Genomic DNA, 25,623 nt, shown 5'->3' with positions numbered 1-25,623 from the left:
ATAAGATTATTAGGCTAAGATTTTTAAAGATAATTAGGGAGTAATATATCAAAGGAGTACGACATATCCGTTTCCGTTACTTTAAGGATAAGGAGGAGTTGGAGAAGTCCAGAATTAAAAGCTTTCATTATCGGGCCTTTTAGTTTGCCTATGTATCCTTGGGGGAAAAAAATTGAACCTTTTGATCATTTTCTAATTATAGTGGCTGTCATGAAATATTAACCAACTACTATCTGGATCTGCTGGAGGTATTAGATAGGTAAAAGGGCTCAAATTGGAGCCCTTCAATCACTTTTGACTCTGCTAAAACTTGCAAATCATAATCAAATGAGTCTTTTTCCAAGTTTCTGTGACTATTGGTTCTACGTAATTTGGCCTGGAAAAAAACAATTAATTATACATAGTAATGTAGTGCACAACGATAGTACGTGGAACGTTTTATGATCACCTGAAACTTTTGTGTGTTCTCCCAGATTTATTTGTGCGTGCTATTTATGGAATCGATTGACTTGCCTCAGTTAGAAACATTTATCTGCGAATCCATATTTTACCGTTTGCATGGCTGTACTTATTTTATAAGCTTCATTTAATGTATGATATTTTTAATAATATGGCTCCACTGCGTCTTTAAGATAACAGCTGATGTCATAGGCATCTAACGAGACAGGTTGGTGCGTATAGAAGGCCGATTAGAGCTTTTGCGAGGTCTACTTTATCAGGTCATCATATTCTTCCGGTGGTGTAATCTCAGACGCCATCTACAATTAGGGATGTTGTCTGGCCTCCGTAAGCAATTGAGACACCATTGCCTGCATATTTATGAATTGTTATTTTTTTTTCAAGAAGTTCTATATGTTTGTTATTTTTCTTATGTATTTTTTGTCTTGTTATGAAGCGGAAACCTGAATGCACTGATGTAAATTAGTGCCTTTTTCAGATTGTCAGTTTCAGAAGCCAAGTTGCTCGGCTTCATGCTTTCCTTTGTTGACTTTTCTTGTAAATAAATTATGTCTCCATTGTAAAAAAATAATATAAAAATGTATTGCTCTTTTCTAAGTCACCACTATTACGTTAATGTGATATATCCTCAATCTGCTTCAGGGCTATACAAATTTATTTTTGGAATTATTTTCATCACAAAAACGATTAGAAGGGGTTGCAAGAATACCATTGCAACAGAATATTAAAAAATTTGAACCATCTGAGGGGTCTGGGTTGAGTGGATGTCATAAATAAAGATTTAAAGGAAATGGGAACTTCCTGGAAGGGTGTAAAGAGGGGGGCTTTAAATAGATTAGGTTGGATGAGGAGCGTGCGTAGCTGTGTTGGCCTCGGGCGGCTTGGTGCTGCTGTGAGTTATTAGTAGTAGTAGTAGTAGTATTGATGAGTGTTAATGTTGTACCTAATCTGAACAACTTTCGTTGCCACTACTTTTTACAGTGTAATATAAATCAAAACAGGGGGTAGACAAGCAAGAAACGTGAACATTTGGCTTGAAAGTTCAAATGACAACATTTCTGATTGTAAACTCCTTATCTATTTGTTTGTTCCGAAATTGCCAGTTTCTTTGGAAATATAAATTACCAAGAATTATTTTAGGTGAGCTTATCTCAACGCTGTTAGTACTCTGATAAATATGATTGATTGTCAATGCAAGTATAAGAAAATTGACAGTTTTTTGCTATGCTAATATAGAAATCTTTTATACACATTTCGTAAGTTTCGTCATTATTAAAAATAGCGTTTTTTTTTGCTTTTTTATATGCCCTTACGATATGTTTTTCCATTATATATTTGCATTAAAAAATCATACCCTTTTTCAAGTCTGTTTTTTCCAGCAGTATATAAACATTAAAAATAAAGCGAACCGTAATAAAATAAAAAGAAAATTATATACAAAAATACATTAGCAGTTTCATAGGCAGCTCATTAGCGTACCCTATGTCTATATCTATGTCTATGTCTTATATTTTTTTTTTCACAAAGCAACTTGTTATGATAGGAATTATCATATAAATTTGGAGGAATCTCAATCGATTCTAAATCGCAAGTTCTAATACCCCTTTTAAGAGTGAAAATTATAGGACCTTTTAAGAGATGACCAGATCTCCTCCAACATCCTTTTTTCCACATACCCCCACCACATTGAACATTCTGTCATAACTTTTAGACAGCCATTTAGCTCAACAGAGTTGAAAGGTTCAATAACTGCGCCTTAGAGGATGACCCGAGACACTACAGCCCTTGAGACAAGGACAGTAAGTTACGCAATTTACCCATCCTTTACACATAGGACTTGTTACTGCGAAGAAGGGGAGGGGACATTTTATATCCTAAGTTCAGAAAAAAGGTTAAGGGTGCTAAGGTATAGTTTTTATGGAAATAGCGACGAAGACCACACTGCCTTTCCATAACAAACAAATACAACGTAGAGACAATAGGGAAAATTTCAAGACAGTGGAAATTATTTCTGTAGATATTTCGGCCCTATGTCCAAGGGCCGTCTTCAGCACAATACAAGAATAAGAGAGAAACTATATATATATATATAAAAGAACTTACATCAAATTGTGAGGATTAAAACTGAATAATTAAAAAAAAAACACTTTTTAAAACTTTTTTTAAAAATAGCCCTAGCATCCTTACTTCAACGAAGTTTAACCAGGACTCAACCAGGAGTCCTGGTTGAACTTCGTTGAAGTAAGGATGCTAGGGCTATTTTTAAAAAAAGTTTTAAAAAGTGTTTTTTTTTTTTTTTAATTATTTAGTTTTAATCCTCACAATTTGATGTAAGTTCTTTTATATATATCTATATATATAAAAATAAGTTGTCTGTCTGTGGATGTGTGGATGGATGTGTGGATGGATGTGTCAGGTGACGTCACCTGAAAAAACTGGATCAGGTGACGTCAAAACTGAAAAAACTAAAAAAGGCAAAAACTACAAAAAAAACTAAAAACTAATAAAAAAAATAAAAAAGCTAAAAAACTAAAAAAACTATAAAGGTAAAAACCAATAAAAAACTAAAAAAAAAACTGAAAAAACTAAAAAAAGGCAAAAACTACAAAAAAAAACTAAAAACTAATAAAAAAAGTAAAAAAGCTAAAAAACTAAAAAAACTAAAAAAACTAAAAAAAGGTAAAAAACTAAAAAAAATAAAAAATAAAAAAAAACTAAAAAAAAGGGAAAAAAAAAGGCAAAAACTACAAAAAAACTAAAAACTAATAAAAAAAATAAAAAAGCTAAAAAACTAAAAAAACTAAAAAAACTAAAAAAAGGTAAAAAACTAAAAAAACTAAAAACTAAAAAAAACTAAAAAAGGTAAAAACTAAAAGAACTAAAAAAGAAAAAAATAAATGACGACACTCAAAGAGAAAGCGACCAGGACAAAAGGAATGTTCGATTAGCAATCAACAAAGCACCGGGACACAGGGAAGAACTAAAAAAGAAAAAAATAAATGACGACACTCAAAGAGAAAGCGACCAGGACAAAAGGAATGTTCGATTAGCAATCAACAAAGCACCGGGACACAGGGAGTATAAATGACGACCAGGACACAAGTAAAAAAAAAATTAACAAAACTAAAAAGAAGGTAAAAACTACAAAAAAACTATAAAGAAAAAAAAACTAAAAACTAATAAAAAAACTAAAAAATCTAAAAATCTAAATAAACTAAAAAAGAAAAAAAAAGGAAAAAAATAAAGGAGAAAAACAAAACTAAAAAACGAATGTATATACAGACCGGTACACCGGGATACAAATGACGACCGGGACACAGGGAATATAAATGACGACCGGGACACAGGGACACAACTACAACGGGGACACCGGGGGAAACAGGGGGATATAAATGACGACCGGGACAAAAAAACTAAAAAGAAAAAAAAACTAAAAACTAATAAAAAAACTAAAAAATCTAAAAATCTAAATAAGCTAAAAAAGAAAAAAAAAGGAAACGGGGACACCGGGGGAAACAGGGGGATATAAATGACGACCGGGACAAAAAAACTAAAAAGAAAAAAAAACTAAAAACTAATAAAAAAACTAAAAAATCTAAAAATCTAAATAAGCTAAAAAAGAAAAAAAAAGGAAAAAAATAAAGGAGAAAAACAAAACTAAAAAACGAATGTATATACAGACCGGGACACCGGGATACAAATGACGACCGGGACCCGGGACACAGGGAATATAAATGACGACCGGGACACAGGGACACAACTACAACGGGGACACCGGGGGAAACAGGGGGATGTAAATGACGACCGGGACACCGGGACAGGGAATGGTCGATTAGCAATCACCATCAACAAAGCTCAAGGGCAATCATTAGAATCATGAGGTATAGATCTGAATACAGATTGTTTTCCCATGGACCATTATATGTTGCATGTTCAAGAGTCGGTAAACCTGACAATCTATTTATATGCAAAGACAATGGGACAGCAAAGAATGTTGTATATTCGCAAGTTTTACGTAGTTAAAACCATATATATATATCTATCTATATTCACAGGTGGGACATAGGGACACAACTACAATGGCGCGTAACTATTATGGCGCGTAACGACTTACGCGCGCGGGGGGGCTTGGGGGGGGCGCGAAGCGCCCCCACCAACTAGGTGTTGGGGTGGCGCGAAGCGCCACCCCAACAGCTAGTATATATATAGTTTCTCTATATATATATATATAAAAATTTGAAATTTTCCCTATTGTCTCTACGTTGTATTTGTTAGTTTTTATGGAGTGTTGAGAGGCATGTTGAACTAATTCAAAATACATTATGTGCATTCAGGTTGTCAAAAGGGCGTATCAGAAATATCTCAGGAACAATGGATGATATTCAATTGAAACGTAAAGGGTCACTACTAAAACTAATACTATGACTACTTCTACTACTACTACAACTACCACTACTACTGCCAGTGGCGTCATTGAGGGGGGGGCAAAGGGGCAGTTACCTCCCAATAAGTTAAAAAAACTATAATTTATTAAGCAGCTTTTTAACTGTTACTGGTTTTAAGTGTCAAATTTGCTGTTTACTTTGAGTAGATAACTTTTTTTAAGTCCTTGCTCGTTTTGATATAAAGAGAATGAGAGAAATAGGGGTCTATTACCATAATATGTACCGTATTAATATTTTTCTAAATATACTGTCTTTGAAAACCTATCATCAAGTAAAAATGTGAGCCTAATTAATTGCATAATTGAATAATTTTCTATGCTTCCTGTTTCTCCACATTTGCTCAGGCCAATTTTTCCCCCTGATATTTAAGGTGCTTTTACTTCCTAAAATCTGTCAGTTCATGATTAGATTCTCTTGATTTAAAAACTATCAAAAGTGGAAATGAATACACACTCTATATCTGCAACTAGGGCAGAAATGGAATCCTTGAAGAACACGAATGTAGACATACAGTAAATATGATTTCCTAAATGAAAAAGAAATCAGTGGAAAAGAAAATAATGCTTACTTCTTTTCAGGATGATATTTGTACTATAACTAGATAGGGCAAATCGGTTGTGCTTTGGTCATAGAATTTGGTAGAAGGGCTTCCGCTAAAGAAAACATTTAATTGTTTTAATTTTATTCCCAGCATTTAATTTAAACTCCTATTCTCTTATTTGTCATTGAAACGATTAACGGACGCTGACAATGTCCTGTTACTTGCGTTTTGGATTCACATACTAACATATAAATGTTGAATTGCCTATATATACAATACCATGCTGTCTTCTCACTATTTTCGCTTTTCTAAATATTTCTTTTAACCAGCTCCAAAAAGCGGATTGACATATATGTTCTAAGGATTATAATTGCAGTTAGTCGCATTTCACACAACGCCAGCGCTAATATATATATATATATATATATATATATATATATATATATATATATATATATATATATATATATATATATATATATATATATATATATATATATATATATATATATATATATATATATATTTATTTATTTATTTATTTTTCTCACAATTTATTAAATTTGTGTGCACATATAGAGTAGTACCAACCCATTCTCTTTTTCTACTTTTTGCACTCACCTTTGCTTGTGAAGGGATTTATAAACATAAAACGATATTCAGTATAACCCCCTCTAGAAATGTATACCCCCCATACCCTAATTTACACAAGAAAAACTTTTGTGTAATTTTTATGGAATCCGCTTTTTTTTTACAAGATGCAAAAGAGAAGGTAATTTTCGGACTCTAGGAGTCAAATTTCCTTTCCCTGGCTATTTTTAATTAATTTAAGGTTTCTGCCGTAATGATGCTAAAAATTATTCAGGTTTTTTGTATATTCTTTGTCAAACAATGCCCAACTGATAACTTAATAATTCTAACTGTAATTTTCGAATGGTTTCAAATTTGAAATACGATCGCTATTTAAGTGTGGCGAATATGTCACAATATAATGTTGCACAATCTGTGGTAATACTTTGACTTATCCTATATCTTTGCTTAGAACGCGCTATTGCGCTACCTATGTTTTTTATTCCACTTTTTATGGCCCGCTGATATCAATGTTATTTATTAATGTAAATCTGCAAACCCACAAAAAAATCGAGTTTAGAAAAAAGTTATAAGAAAAATTTCAATAAATCACGCATTTCAAAAGTTTAGCACAACAAATTAAATAATAAAAAGTCAAAATCCATTCAAAATTACGAGCAAATGAATAGCGCAATACCCGGGGCTATTTGAATAGAGTTTGATTATGAGATTGAGCATCCTGTGCTGGGTGTGGGGGCTGGGGAAAGTGGAGAAGGATATTTACTGCAGTATTAGTGGTGAATCTGGCTGAAAAAAGCCGAGTATATACGACATTTATCTTGGCCCACCCGAACGCTTGTTTACGCGATACTACTATCGTCTGTAGCAGCTCATTGTAGACAATTAAAAAAAAAAGACAAGTGCCACCAACTAAATTTACAATTGTTTAATGTGTATTAATTGTTTATAATGTATTGCGTAATGTTTTTGAATTCACCAAGTTGTGTGTTTTTAATTAGTTACTTTTCTTCACTAGAGCTAGAATAGCACATATTTCAATATCACCCCCTCTTATCTCCCAATGAAAATTCCGTAGCTAACCCCTGACTAATACTACTACGACTAATAGTGCTACTAAGGGTAAAGATGTTAAGGTGAAGCTTTCAAGAAATGTTGGGGGAATCTTGGACTAAATCAAAATAGACTATGTGCATGCTACTACTACTGCTACTACTGCTACAATTACTACTGCTGCTAATACTGCTACTACTACTACTACTACTACTACTAATAGTACTACTACTAATGCCAGCACTACTGCTACTACTACTACTACTACTGCTAATACTACTATTGCTATTACTACTACTACTACGGTTACTGCTACTACTACTATGTAATAAAAGAATGGTGAATATACGTTAATAAAGTAGCGTTAACTTGTAACGACGACGACTTAAAGCTGCGACTGTGGCTACTTGCGACTCTTTCAACCTTTGTCTGTGACTGCTACTATTGCGACTACAGCTGCTAAGGACTGCAACTACCTACAGCTATCAATATTACTAATATTACTACGATTGCGTCTATGTCTATGACTCCTATTGCTACTTCTATTGGTATGAATACTGGTGCAACTACTAGTAAGAATCCCTACTACAGCTCCTACTATTGAAGTAAGTAAAAAGATTTAAGGGTATCCAGGTTTGTCAAAATGGGGTATAGGTGCCACGTTTCAGTAATAAAATAGGATATTAGTTTGAAACTTTCATAATCAGTTAATGGCGATGTAAAACTAAATCAAAAGACAATATGTGCATTCAAGGTCGTGCAAGGGCGCATCAAAAACATTTAAGGGGCGGCTAAATCTATAAAGTTGGAATTTCCAGGGCATATTGAAGGGGATACTGAACTAAATAAAATATGTGCATCCATGTTGTCAAAAGGGTGGATCTGCAATATCTTAGAAACTTCTAAATATAGACTATTAAGTTGAAACTTTTAGTACATGTTGAGCTAAATCAGCTGAAACTATATGCATCCAAATGTTTAAAACGACGTATCTGCAATATCTGAAAATACCTCCACCTGTAAAGCACGATCGAACCATAAGGTAGTATCATCAAGCAGACTGGGATGAACTGCAAAAATGCTCATCGGTAATGCCATAACGTAAATATACAAAAGAGAACCCAGATAAAACAGCGTCACTCTATGAAAAATCGATTAAAGATGCTATTGAGTAACGTGTCCCATAAAAAAGAATTCAAGTCTCTTATCGAGTGAAGCTATAGTTCAATGCTGCCTGTAGAAAGGCAGTTAGGGAACGACAGAATGCCCACAAAAATTGGCGTCTAATAGAATTGGACGAGGATCGGGATGCAAGAATCTTGAACTGACTACAAAGGCAAATTTGAAGTAAAGCTAAGAAGTGCCTCTGTAAAACAATGGTGAAGGACGGTCGAAGAATTCCTACCCTATCAGAACCTAGTTCAATTCCATCACTTTATGTGGAAGGGATGATGATGCATTCTGGCCGAGAAAAGGTGGATACTCTTCCAAAAGCTTTGGAAAATGTATCTCAGCATGATGACCCAGAGTCTTCCTTTCCCCATTCCAAACGAACAGACGCAAAAACCCCCAGTTTAGACATGAATAGTAGCAAGGTCTTAAGAGCACTCAGTCAACTGGATGTCACCACAGGTTCAGGGCCTGATACGGAATCTAATATTACCATCAAAGGGTGTGCCCCTGAACTCGGTGGTCCTCTCGTATCTCTGTTTCGAAGTTGCTTTGCTGCAGAAGTATTTTCCAAAAGCATGAAAAGTTACTCATGTAGTCCAAGCCCCTAATGAAATGGCGACTCTAATAATGTAGGATCTTATCGGCCAATCAGTATGCTGTCCTGCGCGGGAAAAGTCTATGAGAGTGTCATCAACAAGGTCCTTTATCAATACCTTGAGTCGCACCGCTTATTGGCAGACACACAATAGGTTTTCATAGAAAACGGTCTACTCTAGACTGTTTAATTGCAAAGTAGCAAGAGTATGTTGAGCTCTTCAGGGACTTGGTCTTGGTCTCAGGGACAGGACATTCGCCTTCTCTTCTTTGACATCACAAAAGCCTTTTGTCGCATGTGGCATGAAAGCCTTCTATGCAGATTGAAAGCAAATGTGCTTAATGGTTGTGTATTTGAGATGCTTGCTGATTTGCCTTGCAAGTGATCAATAAGGATCGTCCTTGACAACTTCATTTCAAAAGGATGCTTGGTTTTAGCTGGAGTATCCAAAGGAAGCATTCTTAGGCCGACTCTTTTCCTCGTTTCATATGTGATAAGTAATAGGGGATAGCCTTGTGAAAAACGTCATCGTTTTGTTGATAGCAACGACAAAGATCTGCATTGCGAAAGATGAAGATCCCAGAAATCCTCATAAGGAGCTTCAGGCCCACATGAAAAGATTGAGAAGTGGGAAGAAAGATAAATGGCTTGTCAGTTTCAAAGCATCAAAAACAAAAGAGTTCTTAATTTTGAAGGCGTGGAACGAAAAGGATCACCCTGCTTCCATTTTTAAAGGAGAGACAATAACATGAGTTGACACGCTACGCCTTCTTGGAGCCCATTTCTCGTCGGATTTCATGTGGGCGGAAGGCCTCAGCAAAGTGAGATCCTCCTGCTCTCGGAAACAAGGAGTCATCCTAAGATGCAAAGGCCTCCTCCCTGACGAGTCTATTTTGCATAATTTACTTCATGTGTTAGACCCGTCATGAAATATGTATGTATTTTCTTTGATGGTGCTCCAACTAGCCACATCACTCCTTATCAAGGGTTCTAAAATCGAGCACTTCAAGGACTGATTTCTAGCAGCTAGTATGCCAAACCCCTGAAGTTGATCCAAGATCGATTTGACATGGCTTCAATGTCAGTGTTCTGCAAACACATGAATTCCCCTCCATCTGTGGAGGTATCAAATTTTGCTCCAGATAAACTAAAGACTTTGTGATCAACTCACCAAAGTACACCTAGACGTGTCTACCTTGTACAGGGCACACTCCGCCAAGAATTCTTGAAGACAACTTTCGCTCGATGATCCGTTGCCACATCGAATGGTTTCCTAGTAGGGATAACCCCAGATAATTCATCTCTTGAGGCTTTCAAGAGAAGGTGTTCTAAACACCTTAATAGTAATTAGCGTGGTAATTACCATGACTAGTAGCATATCATTGCTTTTGACGGAGTCGTGAAGCCTGTATAAAAAAAAAAAATGTCCAGCTTTTACAGCGCTACTCAATGACACTCAGCGCTAGAAATTCCAATTTGACGTTTCTTAATCTTTTTTTTAATTCCTTACTTTGAACAAACTACATTGAAAATTCTTCACTTTTTATAACTACAGAGTCTACAGGTGTCAAATATATCGGTGTCCGACAACCTAATTCAAAAGTTTTGCTGTTGCTTAATGAAGCCCAACATTTGCTTGATGTAACTGGAAATTTGTGCAATTGAACCCATTTAACTGAACTTTCGTGCAACTAAACCCTCGGCCGACTGAACTCCAATGTAGCTTAAGCCCAGTGCAATCAAACTTCGTGTAACTGAACATTCGTGCTAATGAACCCCACTTGTATTCAGTCCTATTCAACTGAACCCTCATTAAACTTAACCTCCGCAAATAATCCCTCAGTTAACTGAACTTCGTGCAACCGAGTCTTCGTGCAACTAAACCCTTTTTAACTGAACCTTCTTAGACTTTTACACCATTTAACTGAGCCTTTGTGTGACTCAACCCCAGTTCAACTCAACCTCATTCAACTGAATCATATGCACCTCAACCGTCATTCAGGTCTCCGTTTTAGAAAGTTTTTTGCTTTTTTAGATTAAAATTTAATAGGGCAAAAATGACTCGGTTTTAGACATAACCATGAGCAGATACAATTAACAGCCTCAACCGCACATTGGTCTTGACAAAATAGCCCAGTTCTAAGAATAGAGGTGGGAAGGGGATAGTGAATCCCTTACCTCCCATATCTGAAAGCCGTTGAAACTTGTTCCCCTTGTCGTTTTTTCCCCTCGGTAATGCACATAAAATATTGCACGAAAACGCTGAAAGTTGATTTGAAGCTAGGGATCGTGAATACTATTGACCGTGACTAATTGTGACTGCTGCTGCAATTAAGGCTACTTCCGATTGCGAGTCTAACTACTTGTGACTACGTCTAGTTAAGGCTGCGAATACTTGTGACTGCAACTACCTGTGACTATCATAACTTAAGACTACGACTACAACGAATTGCGACTACGAATATGAATGCAATTTGAAACTTTTAGAAAATTTTTATGGGCATTTTGAGCTGAATTAAGAGCTACCATGTACATCCTGGCTGTCAAAATAGCATAACTACAATAATTTTATTTCAGGAAAAATCTAATTTAATTTTTCTCCGGAAAAATTAAGGGTATTAAGCTGAATCTTTCATGAAATTTTGAGGAGGATGTAGAACTTAATAAAAATACAACTATGTGCATCCCGGTCGTCAAAAGGGCATATCTGCAATATCTCGCGATCTGCTAATGGTATTTAGTTAAAACTTTCAGGGAATATTAAAATAAACCGAAGAATACTATGTATATCTAGCTTGTTAAAATTTTGTATACAGTATCTCAGGAAGAGTTAAGGGTATAAATTGGAAACTTTCAGAGAATGTTGAGGGGGATATTGAACTCAACCAAGCGTACATACAATATCTCAGAAATGGCTTATGGCAATTCTTTAAATAATGTAATTTTTTCTTGGCCTTCCTCTTTGGTCCAGGAATACTTATATCACTAAAAACACAGGGTTTTTGAAATCACGGTGAAATGACAAACTCTTGTTAAGATTCCAAAATCGTAAAGAACGTTTAATTTATTTTCCTCTGAATTTTGTCCGTGATTAAGTAATGTTTAAGTATGTACTAACGTTTAAATAGTCACTTATTAATTTCCTAGTTGTAGATTTGTTTGAATGTTATGTAAGTTCATTTTTCGGTGTTCCTTACTTCTTAGGTCGTATTTTTGTTTGTGTAATTTCTTTTTTTCTCATTTACTGATCTGAGCATTTGTAATGTTTGTACAGAGGATAAAATAAGTTATGATTATTATTTAGTTGAATCTTTCAGAGAATGTTGAAGGGTATGTTAAAATAAACCAGAAGACAGTAATTAGAATTAATTAATTAAAATTATATATTGTGATTCTTAAGCTGCAGACGTGAAAAACTGGAGAAATGTTCATTATATTAAGCAAAAATAGAACATTGGCTATAAATTAATTATTAAAAAAAACTTCCCGAAAAAGAAGTATTTGAAAGAAAAGTGCAGAGCCATATTAAACTTAAGAGCATCAGAAATATGTCTTGTAATAATTAAAACTAAAACAAAAAGAAATTACTATCAAAGAATAAATGAAACCCCAAACGAACAGAAATTAAAATAAATAATTGTACAAAACATAACCATAACAAATACTAATATAGAGGACTAATAAATCTTAAAACGAGTAAAACTTAAATGAATGCTTAAATCAAACTTAAAACGAACAAAAATTACTGCAAACAGGAGTTTTAGTGCTGCCCATTTCCCCCTTCCCTAACCGTGAAAGTTCTATAGCCATTGCATCTTTTGCGCCTTATTAAAAACCAAAAATATTATCACTTTTTTATATTTATAACACTAAAAAATAAAAAAAAATTCTATGGGATAAAACTTAAAATTACTGAGATCTAAGGAATTAATATCTTTGTTTAGTTCTTTCTAGTCATCTTGATTATTATAGTGATTTTTTTTTTTTTCGTCGATGTTTTGAAAAACTTAAAGCACACTGTTCAAGCACAATGTTCAAACTAAGCACAATGTTCAAACTAACTGTTCAAACTGTGCACACTGTTCAAGCACAGTGTTCAAACTAAAGCACACTGTTCAAAAACTAAAGCACACTGTAATTACTCCTATACCAATTGTAAAGCAGTATGCAATTTTTGTGCAAAGCAATTGCAGTTCAAAGTAGTGAGTAGCTGTAGTGATACTTACAGTGTCATTATTGAATGTGTCAATTTCAAACGTATCTTATGATCTTTGACTCTACCACATACAATCAAAACACGTCCAATCTTTCACTTTGACTTTTCTTCTAATTGTAATGACCGAAATGAATAAAGAAGAAAGTTATTATTTTAAAAAAATAATTAATACATGAAAATTATTAAAAATAAATAATTAATAAATAACCCCAAAAAGCCCGCATGTCACTTCTTGGTTAAAGAAGTGAGTGCTGGCTGCTATGCTTAAGACAGGCCGTGCCAAAAAGGGTATAAGGCAGTCAATTTTGGAACTAGCCTTTTCGATGGGCATAGCAGTATTTGCCTTTTTTTCACGTATAACTTTTTTTCTCAGATCGGTCCAGATTCGTCTGAACCGATCTGGCCAAAAAAAGTATGACCTGAGAATTATTTTGGGTGAGTTTTGTAACCAATAATATTAGCGAGAATAAGGGGCCTTAAACAAATTCATCCACATCGTGTAGTGATCTGGAATATGGTTAAATGCATGGTCAATGATTTTAGGATATGGTTCGTTTGACGAGCAATGCTAGAGATAAAACTATTTGTCATCTTAGGAAACTAAAAATATTTTCACGGTCTGATCTATCCACTATCTGCGAATCAAACTACCCCAAAGGAAAATGGAATCAAAAGAAGTGAAAGTGTGAGATAGCGGTACAAATTTTGGGAATAATTTTGGAATAATCTCTTAGGATTGAATAATTTATAATTTATAGCAATAAATAATTTTAGGAATAGGAATAAATGATAAATAAATAATTTAGGAATATTTTTTTAGGAATAAATAATTTATCTATATATAAAAATAAGCTGTTTGTTTATCTGTCTGTCGACTGACGTCATGTTTTTCGACTGACGAAATTACAGACCGGGAGACCGGGACACAAATGACGACCGGGACACAGGGAATATAAATGACGACCGGGACACTCAAAGAGAAATTACAGACTGGGACACCGGGACACAAATGACGACCAGGACACAGGAAATATAAATGACGACCGGGACACAGGGACACAACTACAGCAGGGACGCCGGGGGGCACAGGGGGGATATATAAATGACGACGGGGACACAGGGAATGTTCGATTAGAAATCACCATCAACAAAGCTCAAGGGCAATCATTAGAATAATGAGGTATAGATCTGAATACGGATTGTTTTTCCCATGGACAATTATATGTTGCATGTTCAAGAGTAGGTAAACCTGACAATCTATTTATATGCACAGACAATGGGACAGCGAAGAATGTTGTATATTCGCAAGTTTTACGTAATTAAAAACATATATAAATATATCTATCTATATTCACAGGTGGGACACAGGGACACAACTACAATGGCGCGTAACTAATATGGCGCGTAACGACTTACGCGCGCGGGGGGGGGGGCTTGGGGGGCGCGAAGCATCCCCCATCAACTATGTGTTGGTTTGGCGCGAAGCGCCACCCCAACAGCTAGTAATTTATGATAATAAATAATTTTAGGAATATGAATAAATAATAAATAAATAATTTTAGGAATAGGAATAAGTAATAAATAAATAATTTAGGAATGAATTTTAGGAATAATAATGATTTTTGTAAAAAAAGATGTGTTTTTGGAAACAAAATAAATGCAACAATAAGATTACAAAATTTACCAGTAAATAGTTTTGAAAAACCCTAGGCTAATTCTCAGAATTAAATTTCTTTAAGACTAGGCTGTTAAATTTTATTCATGCTCTAATTTAATAATTTGATGAACAGAGATCAAAATTTATTAGGCATTGGCTTCAAAAACAGCTTGTCATCTTATACAAACAAATAGCTTATACAAACAAAAGATAACTATATGTTATTTGAAACGTCTATTTATTCTATCTAAAAAGTATTTTTACTCAATTCTAATCCTTGTTTGAGACAAAAATGAGAAACTTATTAGGATTTTGGACATCTGTTTTGCTTTGTGTTACTGCTTTTGCAGCAATAGAAGCAGGTAATATTTTGAATATGTATGGGATTGAATTAATTTTAGCCACTTCTGAGAACACATAATACCACTTGTACTGCCACAAGTCGGATACAGTTATACCACTGTGCAACTTTTAAATCTATATTATTCAATTCACTGCCAAACTCGTCAGTAAAGGAAAAAACATCGTAACCAATAATAATAAAAATGAAACACATATTGAAAGAAATATAAATATAGTAAAATATATATTAATAATAATTAAAAAACACAAAAGTACCTTTTATCTCTAAATTACGGTTCTCTTTCTAGGGAGCCACAATTTTAACTATTTTAAATAACTGCTGGAGCTCTACCTCTCCAATACACTCTGAATCTGAATTCCAAACGCTTTGCACCAAACATCTAATGTTGATATCTGCCCTTTTCTCACTATTCACTAACTTAGGAGTAGTTCCATTGAAACAGTCATGTAGACAACTGTTTAATTTAAAATAGTGTAGAAAACTGAAGCAGACAACCTGTTAAAGTATTGGTAAATTATAGCAGAAACAGTCACTGATACTTCGAGTATGACATTTTATATTTAATCTTCTACTGTTTGAAGCTGTTTACAGCAACTTTGAATTTACATTTAAAAATTGTCTATTTTTCATTTTTCAAGTTCGGGTTTGCATTGAAAATTGAAACGGTACGTTGTAGCAAATAAAAAAGACAATATGATAGATACTCGAAACTTCATCAAATCAAAAATAGGGATGTTTTAAAATTCGATGGTATTTCATAAGCAGCCACAAAAGAAAATGACTTTCAAGAAAGTTTTTTTCGGTTTAACGGACCAGGCGTGGAAAAAAATATGTTGGCTTCAGACCCAAAGCCCCTCCAACAAAACCACTAATATTACCATTTTCATCCTATTCCTTGTATTTATTCCTCAAATATAGCTGCTTTCTCCTCCATATAAATTTGCTCTTACCTCCAAATTACCCGAGTTTCTCTATCCTTCAAAAAAACCATTTCCATGTGACTGTGTTTCTTTAAAAGACTAGTATGGGTGAAGGGTATTCCCCTAGACCTGTAAATATATATTGTGTATAAAATTTAAAAGTAGATATATGAGGGAATAAAAGCAGATTATGAGTAACTGTTTGATTCAGCTCATAATTTTACAGTTTTATTCCACTTTAGTTCTGCCTCAGGATGGATGGATGATCGACTATTTATCAACGAGTGAAAATGACATCATTTTTTATACATTCCTGAAAGGGTATTCCGCTAGACCTGTAAATATATAAAACTAAAAAAAATAAAAGGAAAAAACACTCAAAGAGAAATTACAGACCGGGACACAAATGACGACCGGGACAGAGGGAATATATATGACGACCGGGACACTCAAAGAGAAATTACAGACTGGGATACTGGGACACAAATGACGACCGGGAGAGAGAGAGAGAGAGAGAAAGATGGGTTTATTAATATAAATAACAAAACAAAACAAGTAAATGGCCCGAAGCAAAGCTTGTTTGGGCTTACAACCCGAATGCACATACAAATAAAACAATACGAAAAAGAAGAAAAAACAAAAAGAAAAGAAAAGGAAAAGAAAGAAGAAGAAAAAAATCAATTACCCTGCATTTCAATCGAAACGGATTTACACTTCAAAAGAGACAAAACAAAAAGAAACTATAACCACTTCACCAGTATCGCCAAAATAAAAACCAACATCTTGGCTCCACTTGAGGTCCACTCAACTGTCAAAACCATAAATATTAAGGCAAAATAGCTTTAATTCCCGCCGAAATTCAAAAAAACTATCCATGTTTCTCAAAGTCGTAGGTAAACAATTCCATGCATGGGGTCCTAGATGCCGAATAGAGAATTGAAATCTACGGGTAATAGCAAGTGGACGACGAATTATATCGGACTGTCTCGTAGAATGTGTATGAATATCGCTTCCTAATTCAAACATACTTTTAAAACATATTGGTAAACAATTTTGAAAATATTTATATATAAACAGGCTTCGATAAAAAATAATAAGTCCTGCTAAAGGCAAGATTTTGCATTCTATATACCTCTTTTGTACCGAGTCTTTAAAACCTACACCACATAACACTCGAAGCGCTTTATTCTGCAAAACTCGAACACGATGGAGATGAGAAGGAAATGTACTACCCCAAACATTGCAACAATATAGCAGATAAGGATGAATTAAGGAATAATATATAGTTCTTAAAATATCTCTTGGGAAAATATACTGCAACTTTCTTAAAATGCCAACATTCCTAGCGAGTTTAAGACTAATATAATCTATATATTCTCTAAAGCCGAGACATTCATCAATTAAAACTCCTAGATATTTTGTACAATTTATTCTTAAAATACTCATATCAGCAATATTAAGTCTGTCTATCCAAGGGTAATAATTTGAGCTCCTACCATACAATAAAAAGCAAGATTTACTATAATTCAAATTTAACTTATTAAGCTTCATCCAATTTTGTACAAACTCCAGACAAGAACTAATACGACTCAACAGCTGAATTCCTGTTCGTGCAGCCACAGTTATATGAGTGTCATCCGCAAAGCTAGGAACAATTACTTTTTCCCCGTCACATCCAATGTCAAGATCATACGAAATCATATTAAAAGCTCTACATAAATCATTTATAAAAATTAGAAATAACAGGGGACCAAGAACAGATCCTTGAGGTACTCCAAACTTAACTCTACTGACTGAAGAAACATTATCTCCTAGTTGTACATATTGAGTTCGTTCTTTTAAAAACGAGGACAGTAATTCAAGAAATGGTCCTCTAAAACCGTAATTTTCTAATTTGGCAATGAGTATAAAGTGGTCAACGCAGTCAAAAGCTTTTACAATATCAAGAAAAACAGAAGCGACTTTCATACCATTATCCAACGCATCAGTCACAAAAGTTGTCAAAAATAAAACAGCATGCTCAGTAGATAAACCCTTCCGAAAACCAAATTGATTTGGATTAAAAAATGATTTACTCTCCAAAAATTCAACCATTCTTTTAACTATCAATTTTTCAAACAATCTAGATACTACTGGTAATAAAGAAATGGGCCTATAGTTTCCTAGTACATTTTTATCTCATCCTTTATAGACAGGAATAACTTTTGCAATTTTAAAACAACTTGGAAACACTCCAGTCCTTAAACATTCATTAAATAAATACACTAAATGACCGGAAATAACAGGGTAAATATACTTTAAAGTTTTAACTGTTACAAAATCAGAGCCTGAAGCTCCAATTTTTAATTTTTCCAATGTTTCAGAAAGCTCAGAAGCGTTGATTGGTTTCAAATATGCTGAAACATCACTTGCATTCGATAAATATTTCTTAAAACTACCTTCATGCTCAGAAATAACTATACATTGGACCAAATCCTTTCCCACATTAGCAAAATGACGGCATATTCTATCAGCAGTTGTACTATCATTATGTATACCGTCAGGAAATATACCATCATTATTAGGACTTACGACGGATTTTATAATTTCCCATGTTTTTCTAGGGTTACCTTCACAAGAGTTAAATTTATTACGATAGTAATCAGCTTTGGCTTTACGAAGTAGTGTATTTAACTAATTACTATAAATCTTGTATTCTGTTTTATCACTTACACTATTACTAGCCGCACACATTTTAAACAAATATCTTCTTCTAATAATAGCCTTTAAAAGAGCTCGGGTGATCCATAGTTCCTTTGGAGTTTCTCTACGACGAGTTGCATTTTTACAAATACTACAATCAATCAATAAACTATTTATAATTGAATACCAGTTTTTAAATTTAGCATTAATATCTAGTTCATTACTATTTAAAAATTCAAAATTACATTTCTCTAACATTACTTTATAAAGAATGAGCACATTATTATCAATGATCACTTTTTTATATCTATTTTGTGAATTTGAGTTAAGCCTGGTACCTTTACTAAAAAAAATTTGAACACTCAAAAATATCCCAAAATGGTCAGATACTTCATTTATTATTACACTTGCATTATAATAACTGACATTAGCAAAAATATTATCAATCAACGATGCTGAATTCATAGTAACCCTAGTTGGGACTGTAATCGTAGGCTTCAATCCATAACTCAGCATAATATTTATAAACTGGCTAACTTCTGTATTAATAAACAAATTCATTAGGTCAATATTGAAATCACCACACACAAATATAGGTAAGTTTCTACTCCTAATCATGTCCAACTGTTCTTCTAGTAACATAAAAAATTCATTAATATTACTCGACGGAGGTCTATAAACAACAACCACCTTGGATTTCTTGCTAACCTCTAATACCAAGCTCTCAAATACCATTTCTCTATTAACCCTTAAATCATCTCTTTCTATAACTAGCAAGTCTTTTCTAATTTAAGCACCCAGTCCACCATGCTGACGAGTCTCCCTATTCTTAAGACACAATCGATAATTACCTATTTCTAATAAACTAGAATTATGATTCTGTAACCAAGTTTCAGTTAGAGCTAATATTTGAATTCCAGAAAACATACATAGTTCATTTAAATATGTTACACTGCTTTGCAGTCCCCGACATTCAAGTGGAAAACCGTAAGAGAGTCATTAGGCATCGATTCAGAAATATCAACCGGGCTAATATAGCGTACTGCTATTTTACTTTCCTCTACAACAAAATCATCAATCCCTCTACTTTCATCTATTAGCTCCAAATGAGCCAAATTAAGTGGACTATTCTCAAGTGGACACAATCTATCAAAATCTACAACCATTTTCAAAATCATTTAAACGGTACTGGTCAAGTGAGAAAAAATCATTATAACTATCCAATATTATTCTTCTCAGTAAATCCCGGGACGAATGAAAGTTAAAAGAGCCCTTAATAACGTCCTTTAAAGGAAATATACAGAAGAGGGATAACGAAAAAACAAAAAATATTCTAAACTCCAACAAGAAAAAGAAAAAAAATGAACGGAAATGAAAACGATTATCACTATCACTGATATTACAGAAGATCATCGATACCCCAAATACGCTGAATGGGACTAACACTAGACTGAAATGACGACCAGGACACAGGTATTTAAGAATATCGTTCACAGACAAATTTTTAATTGTAAGAAGATCGTTGAAAGAGAAATTTCTAATTGTAAAATGACCGAAGAACCTAACCTGGCAACACCCGAGGAAGCTGCTCAAAACAAATGTATTCAAGCCGAAGTAGCTGAGTTGGTAAAGCGTTATGTTTCAGGTTCTAGGTCCGAGAGGCTCCAGGTTTGAACCTTGGCTTTAGCATTAATACAAAAGAAGAAAAAAACTAAAAAAGGTAAAAACTACAAAAAAAACTAAAAAGAAAATACTAAAAAAATTAAAAAAGCTAAAAAACTAAAAAAAATTAAAAAACTAAAAACTAAAAAAGAAAAAAAAACTAAAAACTAAAAAAAAGGTAAAAACTACAAAAAAAAACTAAAAAGAAAAAAAAACTAAAAACTAATAAAAAAACTAAAAAAAAACTAAAAACTGAAAAAGAAAAAAAACTAAAAAAAGGAAAAAAACTGAAAAATAAAGGAGAAAAAGAAAACTAAAAGCCGGGACACAGGGAATATAAATGACGACCGGGACACTCAAAGAGAAATTACAGACTGGGACACTGGGACACAAATAACGACCGGGAGATACAAATGACGACCGGGACACTCAAAGATAAATTACAGACCGGGACACCGGGACACAGGGAATATAAATGACGAACGGGACGCTCAAAGAGAAATTACAGACTGGGACACTAGGACACAAATGACGACCGGGATACTGGGAATATAAATGACGACCGGGACACAGGGAATGTTCGATTAGCAATCACCATCAACAAAGCTCAAGGGCAATCATTAGAATAATGAGGTATAGATTTGAATACGGATTGTTTTTCCCATGGATAATTTTATGTTTCATGTTCAAGAGTCGGTAAACCTGACAATCTATTTATATGCACAGACAATGGGACATCGAAGAATGTTGTATATTTGCAAGTTTTACGTAGTTAAAAACATATATATATCTATAACAAAAAGAGAAATATTTTCTCTTTTATCTATATTTACAGGTGGGACACAGGGACACAACTACAATGGCACGTAACGACTTACGCACGCGGGGGGGGGGGCCTTGGGGGGCGCGAAGCGCCCCCACCAACTAGGTGTTGGGGTGGCGCGAAGCGCCACCCCAACTGCTAGTTGTGAATAAAATTTAAAAGTAGATATATGAGGGATTATAATCAGATTATAAGTAACTGATTCAGCTCAAAATTTTACCGTTTGATTCTACTTTATTTCTGCCCCAGGATGGATGATATCATTTTTTATACATTCCTGAAAAAGGTTCATGCCAGCTTTGCCCCTCACTCAGACTATCGGTCTTGGCTTTTTATACAATTAGCCATGGCTTGATGACAACTCGATTTTAATTCGAATCATATCCTTGTATTGTATACCAGACAAATATATTAAAGCCATTAGTGTCATGTACGAGAATAACATTGCTGCGGTTAAGGTAGAAAATGAGGTTAGTAGTTGGTTTCTTATTAAATCTGGAGTTAAGTAGGATTGGGTGCTATCCTCGTTTATATGGATCTTTCTGAGGGACTTTTTCCTAAAAAGTAGAGTAAAGGCATTGGAAGAACATTAAATCAAATGGGGAATTAAAATTCTTTTAGATTTAGATTATGCTGACGGTTTAAGCATTTCAAATGATAATTTTAGCAAAATGAATGAACTATTAGAGGTTTTGCGAGTTTAGGGTGCTAGAATAAGTTTGAGCTGAATTTGGGTGATGAGAAGATCGATCAAGTTAATGGCTTCACTTACCTAGGATGTATTATTTATAAATATGGTGGGTTGAGTCAAGATGTTAAAAGTAGGATAGCAAAGGCCCAGGGTGTATTTTCACAGTCGAAATTTTTTTTGGAAGAACACAAAGATAAGAATACGAACCAAGGCTGGAATATCAGAAGCTAAAGTGATGACAGTGGTCAAGGATGGTTCTGAAGCGTGGGTGCTCCGAAAAACTGAGGACGATTTGCTGAATGTTTTCCAGAGAAATCGCATACAGATTGCTTTGGGTATCCTACTGACTGACCGTATCTAAATCGGCTGTACGAAAATGTTGTTTTTGCTTTCAGGGGCTATAATGCAAAAAAAAAAAAAATGAGATGACTAGGAAACGTTCTGTGGATAAAGCATGACAGATTGCGAAAGATTGTCCTTGTCAGCGAACCGTCTAGGGCCAAAAAAAAAGCAGGTCATCCTCGGATGGGTTAGGAGGATGTCACAAGGAAAGATTTAAGGGAAACATAAACTTCTTGGGAGCTTTTAAAGAGGGTGACTTTGAATAGATTGGAATAGAGGAAGAGCGTGCGCAGCTGTGTTGACTTTAGGTGACTTGGTGCTGCAGTGAGTTAGTAGTAATATTAATAGTCGTATAAGTGGCACTCCCAAAAAGAGGAGTATCAATAAATGACCTTGAAATATCAATTACCTAATCAATGATATGAACAAACAGTTTGAATGACAAAAACACTAATGTAGTTAATAAAAAAAAATTATTGGCAAAAGTTTATGGAATTTTCGACAGGTGTGCACCACACAGGGAATATGATTCCAAAGGCTCCTCTGCAACGCACGCATAGGTAATAAATAAAAAGGCATTATGAGCACCCGAAGTTTGAGAATACCTCATCTGTAATATCACAAAAATGGCTTGAGGAAATAGATAATGCTGTCAAGAAATATAAGGTAGTGGGGGATTCATGTAGATCTCAAATTTTCAAATCTCAAATTTTGCAACTTGGGAGTGCATATTTCAGAAATAGCTTAAGCGCAGGAGTTCAAACTTTCAGGCAGTGTTTAGGAAAGAGAAAAGGAGGTGAGGGGTATTTAAACTTTGTGCCTGAAATGTAAGGGACTAAGGATGTTTTGCTTCCACTCTGAACACGACTGAAAGTACTTTGCTTGTTTCTTAGGAAGTTAAGTAAAAAGAAACTATATGATGCAAGGTTATTAAAATTGTATATTTGCAATATCTCACGAATAATTTGGGAGACCAATTTTGAAAGCTTTTGTGAGTTTTGTAGGGGGAACAAAGTGAATTAGTTTAGGGAGAGAAATAAATTAAAAGACGCTAAATGCGCCTAAGTTGTCAGGATAATATGTCTACTTGGTTCCAGGAACAGCTTGGTGATTAAGTTAAAAATTTTGGAGCGGTTGGATCGAATAAGAGGTGCAAGAGGGTTTCAATTCTTTTTCAATGGGAAGTGCTTGATGTGCGCTCATAGCATCAAAATATATATCTGAAATGTCCTAGGAACAACTTGGGTGATCGACTTGAAACATTCTGCGAGTAGCGGGGGAGCCAATACAATTTATTAATCTTACTTTAGGTGTTTTGGGGGAGGCAAAAACTGAAAATGAACTTCAACCTCTCCCTCATTGTTCCAAAAAGTTTCATCTTAATGCAATAATAACTTTATACAAAATCCTGGGATGTTGCAGACACATAATTTCGATAAACTCTATGAAAACAGTGTATTTTTATTTTATTTCAAAATTTCCCTTATGCTTCCCTGAAAACTTCAACTTAATTTCCTTAGTTGTTCTTTATATATTGTATACATACCCTTTTGACAAAAATGTGGCATGTAGTGACATTTGATTTAACTCATAATTCCCTAACATTCTCTAATAGTTTCAACTTAGAACCCATAACTGTTCTTGAGATTTTGAAAATGCGTCTTTTTGTCAACCTGGATACAGTTAATGTCTTGTGCTCTAGCTCGAACTCCACTTCCATACCCACTTAAAGTTTAAATTTCAAACCCTTTGCCGTTCCTGAGATATCAGAGTTACGCTATTTTGAAACCTAGATGCACATTGTGTCTTTTGATCAAGTTCAACACCCCAGTTAAAATTTCCTGGAAATTCAAACTTAAAACTTTCAGCTTTACCCAATATGTTGTAGATACGCCCTTTGGCAATATAGATGTACATAGTGTATTTTGATTTATTTTCCTGTCCCCTTTAGCTTGCCCTGAAGAAAATCCATTTAATACCACTAGTCACTCCTTCGATGGTGGGGATACGCTCTTCTGACAACCTAGGTGCAGATAAGGCCTTCTCATCCAGTTCAACACCCCCCTTAATATACCCCAGAAGTTTGACCTAGTAACCTCAGCCTTTTCTAAGACTCTCCAAATACTCCCTTTTGACAGCCTTAATGTACATAGGGTCTTTTGATTAAATTCAACATACCCTTTAACATTCCCTGAAAGCTACACCTTAATACCTTCAGCATTTTTGAAGAACCAGGGTCAAACATACCCCCTTTCCAGATGCTAAGAACCAATATGTGAACAATTGTCAAATTGCATTATTTACAGACCTTGTCCAAGTGAAATTTCGTCCTTGGAGGCAAAGCTATGGCACCTTAAGATTGTTCTCTAATAGCTAATTCTGCCGTTTACCAGTACCGTTTCAAAAAATACTTGGAATGTTATATATCCCCCCGTTCGCCTGCTTGTCCAGAGGACTTGTCGGTCATATGTAAATCCTAATAAACGTCAGTCTACCTGAGACTCAAAGCAGGCAAGCCTTTTAGGCTTATGTCACTTGTCTGCCTTTGAGTCCAAGCAAATTCAGTCCCCTCTTTTGCATACAAGTCCAATCGACATTGTCCGTCATGAGTCAACCCGAAATTCAAGATCATCCCTTAATCTATATGACTCTCAACCTTAGTAGTGTTCCCTAAGATGGATGGATGAATGATAGACTATCTATCAACAAGGACACCATTTTTATTCATCATAAATTTTTTAAAATGACACCATTTTTATAAATTCCTGAAAAAGGCTAATACCAGCCGTGCCTCTCAGTCAGACTCTCTGTCTTAGTTCTTTCTCCAATTAGCCATGGAATGCTGGCAACTTGATTTTAATTTAAAAATCAAAATCTTTGGAAAGTCTTGGGTGAGGTGCAACTAAAAAGGGTGCTGGAGGGCAGGGACGTAACTCCAACATGTTTATTGGGGACTGGCAAGAGGGGGCTACATCTGGAGAGTCAAGGGGCGTGGACTATAAAGTAATTTTTATCGAAAGTATTAGGGGAAGGGCAACTACCCCCTGTGCTTCCTAAACAATGCCACTGCAGAAGGGGGCTGGTTGCCCTCCAATCACCTTGTATTATTAAAAACACTAAAACTTTGAATTTCCAACCGAATGAACCCATCCGAAGTTATTACAACTCCTTCCGCATGAATTGGCCAGGTGAAAAAAAATAACACGTAGACCCCACTTCACTTTTTACTTAGGTAGCACTATTGCACTGCCTATGATATGATCATTCATTATAATTTCTGGTCGTTTAGAGTCTTATTTGTTCATTAAGAGTAATTTCTATTTCTTTTCACGCTTGAATTACTATGTGAGTTTATTTCAGCACGTTTTATGCTTTAATATGGCTTTTTGATTTCCATTTCAGTTGGGTTTTT

The 25,623-nt window shown here is 34.6% G+C and overlaps 1 protein-coding gene across 2 annotated transcripts in view; it reads left to right on the top strand.

The window, feature by feature from the left end:
• The first annotated feature begins 14,964 nt into the window (after positions 1-14,964).
• The window catches only part of LOC136038241 (acidic mammalian chitinase-like), a 47,788-nt gene continuing 37,129 nt past the window's right edge, over positions 14,965-25,623 (top strand). For both annotated transcript variants that reach the window (XM_065721347.1, XM_065721348.1), the window contains exon 1: positions 14,965-15,089. In XM_065721347.1, the coding sequence (XP_065577419.1) occupies positions 15,020-15,089 (70 nt within the window). In that variant the 5' untranslated portion in view covers positions 14,965-15,019. The remainder of the gene's footprint in view (positions 15,090-25,623) is intronic.

Source organism: Artemia franciscana, chromosome 17, assembly GCF_032884065.1.
Source record: "Artemia franciscana chromosome 17, ASM3288406v1, whole genome shotgun sequence".
Lineage (NCBI taxonomy): Eukaryota > Metazoa > Arthropoda > Branchiopoda > Anostraca > Artemiidae > Artemia > Artemia franciscana.
Note: the sequence above shows the minus strand (reverse complement) of the source record. Positions and strands in the feature narration are given on the sequence as shown.